The 7,109-nt window shown below is 39.8% G+C and overlaps 2 protein-coding genes across 2 annotated transcripts; both read left to right on the top strand.

The window, feature by feature from the left end:
• The first annotated feature begins 201 nt into the window (after positions 1–201).
• c9h5orf34 (chromosome 9 C5orf34 homolog) lies at positions 202–4,460 on the top strand. The gene is made up of 11 exons (XM_042421594.1): positions 202–493; positions 1,567–1,656; positions 1,746–2,114; positions 2,195–2,454; positions 2,569–2,667; positions 3,237–3,357; positions 3,479–3,570; positions 3,653–3,722; positions 3,812–3,888; positions 3,985–4,031; positions 4,179–4,460. The coding sequence occupies exons 1-11, from the start codon at positions 290–292 to the stop codon at positions 4,358–4,360; spliced, it is 1,611 nt and encodes a 536-aa protein (XP_042277528.1). The 5' UTR covers positions 202–289; the 3' UTR covers positions 4,361–4,460.
• A 1,028-nt stretch (positions 4,461–5,488) lies between these two features.
• LOC121904582 lies at positions 5,489–6,993 on the top strand. Its single transcript, XM_042422398.1, has 4 exons — positions 5,489–5,504; positions 5,879–6,413; positions 6,527–6,599; positions 6,754–6,993. The coding sequence occupies exons 2-4, from the start codon at positions 5,909–5,911 to the stop codon at positions 6,854–6,856; spliced, it is 681 nt and encodes a 226-aa protein (XP_042278332.1). The 5' UTR covers positions 5,489–5,504; positions 5,879–5,908; the 3' UTR covers positions 6,857–6,993.
• Positions 6,994–7,109: the final 116 nt, after the last annotated feature.

Genomic DNA, 7,109 nt, shown 5'->3' with positions numbered 1-7,109 from the left:
CGGTCGATTCATTGCTTCTGTTGGCGACATATTTTCCTAGGATGGCGAATTCATAAACCGCCCTACTCTACCTCTGATTGGTCGACACTAACCAATCCCACTCCTCCTGCCTGACCTAACCAACCCAACCAACGAAGGCAACGAGTACTAGCCAATCACAGACAGAGTAGGGCGGGTCGTGACTTCGCCATCCTAGGAAAAATAATTTCCTTCCTGTGACGTAGACCGACGCGTTACTGTGTTTTGAGTTTCAGCGCGAAGTGTTGCCTGTCTCTATGCGGTTTAAACGATGGAAACACACTCCGGTGTTAGTTTGATGGTCATGTATGAGGATGAATCGGTCAATGTTCGCTATGGAAACGGAGTCGAGCTGCAGCTGTCGCCGTGTGGCTGTGACTTCATGCTGGTGAAAGGCAGAGACCCCTGCGGACATCCTCTGCAGCCCACTGAGAGGCTCCGACAGAGGACCAGGTTCACCATCAGCACTTACAAGGTACCAACCAATCGACATAAGGGATCATAACTAATTAAAAAAGGTTTAAACTGCTGTATGCTTGGATTAAGTGCACGGTTTGGTTATTATTAGATTAGATTTGTATTTCAAACATGTTAAAAAAAAAGTCCAAGTAAGAAAGCAAAACAAGAATAACCAATAAAATTAATAGCAACCATTTACAGTAAACTCTCAATAAACAACATAAATAAATATTTCATGTTTGAAGAGGAGTAGGAAGACGTGAAAACTTATCAAGTTCTACCTCCCTTTTTATATTTTATCAATAAACTTAATGTTAAACATGAATATTCCAACTTTCCACCTCAGTGTTCACTATACACAACTCGATCAAATCAATCAAATCAAACAAAAATAAAACATTCAAAACAAAACAAGAACTAAACAGTCAGAATAAAACAAAACAGCACAAATAAAAAAAACAACCTACATATCCTTTACCCAAAAAATGATAGAAAAATCTTTACCTTGCATTGTGTACCATGTATATGTTATATGCTAGACGGCAGGGTCTCGCGGGTAACAGCAGAACAAAGTCATATGGATATCATGTGGAAGGGAGAGTTCTGTAATGCTTTGTCTAGGTCTGGTGGGAATCTGTAAACAACTAAAGGCGCCTCCCAAGGCTATCAATATATACCAGTGAATTTCTTTCCTTCTTCAGAATTCTCCACGGAGACTCTGAGCACTCTCTGTGTCTGTGATCTGTTTGAATTTAAGAGACGCTTGACTTCAACCAACCTCAGTCTATTGATAATTTATCTATCACTTACTATGCCAGATCTCCTCATCCATCTCATATCCATTCAATATGTTATTTTAAACACTTGTTTAAACTTATTAAATGTTCTAGCTACATGTTTTCATTTCCTCACTACAGTTGTTCCATAAATTAATTCCTTTGACTGTAATACAATGATATATCATCCTCGCTAATTGTTTATTGAACATACAAATTCCTACCAAATCATGTTGACTAGGATGAAGATTGTTATGTGTCATGTGTTATTGCTTGCTCGCCACATTTTCTTCAAAGTGATGTCATTTCACAGGAGTTGATGAAAGCTGCGTTGGCATTTAGGAATAAATATGCTAGTCGACCATATCTACCAGAGGAACTCATCCCTTCTGTCCACAAAAAGGTACAAAGAGTGATTCTGATTGTCCAGTATGTCGCTCATAAAAGGTCTGGTTTATGATATCAGTGTCTACATATGTTTCTCCCTTGCAGCCTTTTTTCAGTATTAACTCAGAGGTGCACTGGCCTGACTGGTCCTCCTGTGATGCTGAGCTCGGACAAGGAGGCGAGACCGTCGTCAGGTCGGAGGAGGGACGAGCTGCGCTGATGCTGTCGCCCTCGGGTGAGGAATTCTCTGTGGAATTCACATGCAGCCTCAGCCAGACTCACAATCAGCAGCGCAGCGTGCAGCATTTGAACAGAGACCCTGACGACAGCCCGGTCAGTCAGCTGCAGCAGCACGTGAGCAGTCTGACCTTTCAGGGGAATGATGAGACCAAAGAGGGAAATAGAAGGAATCAGCCAATTAGATCCAGATCCTGTTCTTCTGGGATTATCACCCACAGCGCTGCTCAGCCAAAGGTGATGCTTCTCAGTGATATTTCAGGGCTTACATTTTAGCTTTGATGGAATATTTAACTTCTCATCCTTTCTCTTTTCAGCCAGAGGAGATTTACCAGTCCACCACAGTGGTCCAGCATCACTCCTGCTGTGCCATTCCCCCAACTTGGCGCTACCCTCTCTCCCTGGCTCGCCATCACTGGACAGCTCGTCTCTCTCAACCTCCAGAAGATGTTGAAGTGGAGGGAAACAGGCTTTTCAGCCAGGCAGACAGGAGAGTAGACACATTAACTATTGGAGAGAGAAGGTCTGGCCTTCCTCAGGCACTGCCTCTCACGTGTCCATCACCTCACTGGCACAGGTTCATAGATCAGTTGACTAAATAAATAAATAACAGATATTTGGTGCTGTTTCAACCATGTATTTAACACTGTTCACTAGCATATTTTTAGCGTCCTTGCTTGTGTGTTTTCAGGTGGAAGGTTAAAGACCCCCTGGCCACAAAAGAACAATCAGATCAAGACTTTCCAACAGAGCTTGTGAAGGTGATGTGGTGTCAAGGAGTGACCTACAGGTATGCAGGATTTGAGGGTTGACAAGGGCCTTGGATATCCTTGAAATATGTTTTTGAAAATGAAGGGAAGGCTCTGAAGATCTCCTCAGTTCTTTTAATATATGATAAAGGTGCATTTTCACAACTTTACAAGATCATGAGTAAACTTGAGTCCTCTCTGAATTCTGTCTTTAAGCACTGTCAAGACATGCCAGTCTGAGACCTTGAATGACACCAAATGGGGCCTTTAAAGTTGTTTTTGTTGTGTGCAAACTCATGATTAAAAACTAAATTCAAGCATTATTTGTTTGGTAAAGGCCAAAAATAAATAAATAGCTATATCATGAAAAGAAGAATACTTCTAAAGTAAGTGCTTTGTTTGGCCACTTGGGGGCAGAACAAACACACATCACAAATGTACGCTCATCAATGACATATTACATCATTGTCAGCAAACAGTTGCTTTTTTTTACTCATCTAGCAGATAAGGAGCAACATTAATATTCATCTGAAGTTGTGTTTGTAGTTATCCAGCTACATGATTTTGTTGATGCTGTAACTGTGTTTGTGCCTGCATGTCTTCTGTGTAGGATACTAAATGGAGCTGTCTCAGTCATAGAGGTTTCTCCGGGAGATGGATCAGTCATACGGTCTAATGGTGTCCTTAACACTTATTTTACCCATCACAAGCCTGAGCTCCAGTCAGGGAGGGTAAATGTCAGCCTCTCATCTTGTATCTATTATATAATGTACTGTATTGTAATAGCATGTTATCCTTTGGAAGCTACAGTTCTAAAATACATGAAAGTCTTAACGATGGATTGTGCCACAGGTGAAAGAGGTAACGTACCATCTGAACAGTCTTCCACCTGATGTGCCTGGACAGGTGTACTCTATATGCTCTATTGTGAATCGTGCGAGCAGGTAAGCTGCTGCTTCATCACTCTGATGATTTTGGTGACCATATTTCTTTCAACTCTCTGACCATCACGTTACTGTTTTCCAGGATCCTCACTTGCTACAACCAGGCCAGGCAATCACTGAAGCTCCCCGCCACACCCAGCTGCTTACAAGAGGTGAAAGAACAGATCTTTTGCTACTACTGCTGTTAATATCTATTTGCACTGCGTTCAGTTTTCTTAATTAACTGTTACTTGGTTTATAGGATAGAAATCTTTCTAAACCAGCAATACTTGAAGTAAACCTGACCAATGCTGCACCTGTTGAAACAGTAGAAAGTCGGTGAGTTATATTTTTCTGATCATTCCTATTATATTTCTTTAATTTCTGTATTACCAGCTTGTTTATAATGTCCATGTTACTTTCCACTCACTTCAGGTCAGATCTTGTAGCTGCAGAACTGGAGAAGATAAAACGATTCAACTGTATCCTTCAACAATTGATTTTTGTTGTGAAATTTAGCAAATGAAGCATGTTTATTGTGTTGCATCAGCTGGTAATCAGGTTTACATCGTACATAGATAATACCGATGAAAGAATGTGTGTGTAGCTCTTTAACATCCTGTGCCCAGTTCTGCTGGAGAACAGCTACCTGCTGAGAAGTGAGAAAAGATGTGCAGAACTGGAAGATAGTTCTGCAGAAGGGGTGACTCATGAGCCAGTGAATGAGAGCTGCATTGCTGAGGCTCTTCAAAGAACATCCAAAGCCATACAGGACATCGACGCTCTCATATCTGCCGCCTCGCTGACTTGAAAGAGACCTTCTTATGAGAAAAGTTTTAGCTTGACTGAAGATATGAAGTCATTTTACTGCTATGTGTGGAGACTCAAATAAAGTGGTGATTGGTTTTTAATTTGATTTGGATTTATGAATTATGAATCGCTGAAGATTGGACCACTGATGGCCAAATGTGCAAATGCTAGTATGAAAATATATCCAAAGGCTTAAAACATACATATAGAAGATGTGTTCCCAGTCGCTAATGTTAATACACAATCCCCTCCTGTCTGAGGTCAGATATGAATGTGCAGTGATGAAAAGTGGCTTTAATACCTTGATGTTTCCTCTCTACACTCATGCCAGATTGTAGTTAGTAGGTGACTGATACTAAGAGAGATACATTAGTATGAGATATGAGTACTATGAGATACATTTTTCACTTTTACTGTGTTGTAAGTGCATGAGTGTTCATGTAGGTCATAACTCAAGCAAGCTGTGGTTTTGTCTTCAACCATATAGCCTCAGGTTCAGAAGTTATATCAGGGCCGTGGTGACAGCCCAAAAAGGGCTAGAAACCTCTTTTTTCGTACTTAACCAAATTTCTTTAAAAATTAGTATAAATAAATATATAAAAGAAAATGAAAATGATGTGCCAAGTTGTGTTTTCAATTTCTCAGTAAATTATAGTTTAAAAGAAAAAGCAGCTGGAAAGAACTGAACCTATATCTTTGAGAAATAATGGAGCTTAACTCCCACAACCTGAATTAAGTGAGTCTTTATAAAAGACCTACCACACAGCCAATCTTCTGCTCAAACACCTCTTCTCAAGAGAAAGAATTGAGTCTCTCAACACCAAAACCTATGTGGTCAGTGATTGCTTGCTTCGCATCTGCATTTTATTTTGCAAACAAGACACAGGATTGTAGTTATCCAAAGGTTTTTATATTTTCCAAATAGACTTTCAAATGTGATTAACTATTAAATTGTGCATTTTTTTTAATCACAGATTTGTTATATGTTTTGAACACATTTTGTTTTTAGTTTACATGCTAGTAATATATGCGAGTTGGTGGGTGAGTTACTTCCTATGCAGGTGGAGCATTTTAAGAGAACAAGTGTATCACACACAGTCTCTGGCCACACAGACATATACACAGCGCTTACATGCAAACATCAGGTGAGTGGTTACTGATTCATTTTTCAAACAAAAGATACTGTTCCTGCAATTCTGCCATTTGTGTTTTGAAATGTTTTATACATCATTTTCTCATCTTTTCACCTCCTGAAGTGTGCAAGTAATCTTTTATTTAGGCTATTTAGGCTCAAGTTTGTTAAGTGTGCATGTAATCTTAATATTTAGGCTCAAGCTTGTTACACACTATGGTATAATGTCTTCTAAATTTCTGATGATCTTTGATGTAACATTTATATTAGCAGTTGGGGATTTTCTTCTTTTTTTCCTTTCCTAAAAAGTTTGGACATTTAAAAAGTGAAATCAAGCTCAAAGGATTTTTAGACTGAACAGAAATGATTTCATTTTCTTCTTTACAGGAAAGACATACAGCATACATCTGTGGTCTAATGACTCAGTTCAACACGAGAGGCAGCTCTGTGCAAGATGCTTCCAGTAAACTGGCTGTCCGACAAAAGGTCTGCGTTGAGTCCTCTGTTCAAGAAAGAATATCTGCTCTTGAGGGGAATCTGCCAGGTGCTGTGGATGCAACCAGCAGCTCTCACATTCCTAAGCCTGAATTTAGGAAAATATTCGCAGCTACCCCCATCCTGAATGTGGAGCCATCATCGCTCAGAGCGCAATCATTTAAACCTGCCAAAACACAGAGACACACTGCCTGTTCCTCCATGCCTGGTCTTCCCAACAATTTGGTGATGAAATCCCAGAAACTTAACCATATAACAACAAGTGGAAGTCACAATAAATTTCATCTGGAGAGCACCGACCCCTCTGTTCTCAAGAAAAGAATACTTCCTGCTTTGTTTGTTCTGGGAAGTCCTCCTCCAAAGCCTGACAGGCCTCCGAGTATTGACATTCATCAATTTGGAAGGAATAGAATGTCTTTGGCTGATGGTGAGAAACAGTGATAAATGCTGTTAAACGATTGCTTCTTTAAAAATGTAAACTGCATCTGAATGTTCAATAGAGTGTTAAACTATGATGGCATTTTTCTGTAATATGACCAGGGATGAAGATTCCACGTCCTGTTGCCCTTCCACCTTTACATTCATGCCCGCCATCCAACCATGAAGCCGCTTTGTAAGTGGAGATATTGTAGAGCTGAGATGTGTACACTGTGCTTTACTGTTACTTTGAAAAGAGTCAGATCAAATGGGACTTTAATTGCGGGTACACTGTCTGCTCCGATCTGTCTAAAAATGTTAAATTAACACAATCTCTCTCCATAATCAAGGAGCTCGATAGAACAATCGGTCGATGAGGAGCTCTACGATGATTGCATCATGAACCCTTCACTACTTCCCCTTAAAGGTTCCTCCACCACGTTCCCTTTTTAAAAACAATTCACTAAATATATCCATCATTGTTTCAATCAGTCAGGTGTTCATTGTTTAAAATGTCCTATCGCACAAAAGCAAATTAAATCGCTTAAAAGACAAGGTCACTGAATTACTTGTTCCATTGTCTCCACAGGACATCCTTCCAGTAGGACAGAGGTAATTACTGCTATTGTTAGATTGTTGTTGGAAACCCACAGTGCTTAGAGTAAATACTGTAGCAATTATATTATATTATATTTTAAACCCTTTT

The sequence above is a fragment of the Thunnus maccoyii genome, chromosome 9, assembly GCF_910596095.1.
Source record: "Thunnus maccoyii chromosome 9, fThuMac1.1, whole genome shotgun sequence".
In the NCBI taxonomy this organism is placed as follows: domain Eukaryota; kingdom Metazoa; phylum Chordata; class Actinopteri; order Scombriformes; family Scombridae; genus Thunnus; species Thunnus maccoyii.
The sequence above is the reverse complement of the archived record's forward strand: the minus strand, read 5'-3'. Positions and strand labels throughout refer to the sequence as shown.

Excerpts from the sequence above, each read along its gene's own strand:
- c9h5orf34 (XM_042421594.1), top strand. The coding sequence starts at position 290 with ATGGAAACACACTCCGGTGTTAGTTTGATGGTCATGTATGAGGATGAA. Across the intron at positions 2,115-2,194 it reads ACAGCGCTGCTCAGCCAAAG|CCAGAGGAGATTTACCAGTC; the intron begins GTGATGCTTCTC and ends TTCTCTTTTCAG. Across the intron at positions 3,571-3,652 it reads ATTGTGAATCGTGCGAGCAG|GATCCTCACTTGCTACAACC; the intron begins GTAAGCTGCTGC and ends ACTGTTTTCCAG.
- LOC121904582 (XM_042422398.1), top strand. The coding sequence starts at position 5,909 with ATGACTCAGTTCAACACGAGAGGCAGCTCTGTGCAAGATGCTTCCAGT. Across the intron at positions 6,414-6,526 it reads TAGAATGTCTTTGGCTGATG|GGATGAAGATTCCACGTCCT; the intron begins GTGAGAAACAGT and ends TAATATGACCAG. Across the intron at positions 6,600-6,753 it reads TCCAACCATGAAGCCGCTTT|GAGCTCGATAGAACAATCGG; the intron begins GTAAGTGGAGAT and ends TCCATAATCAAG.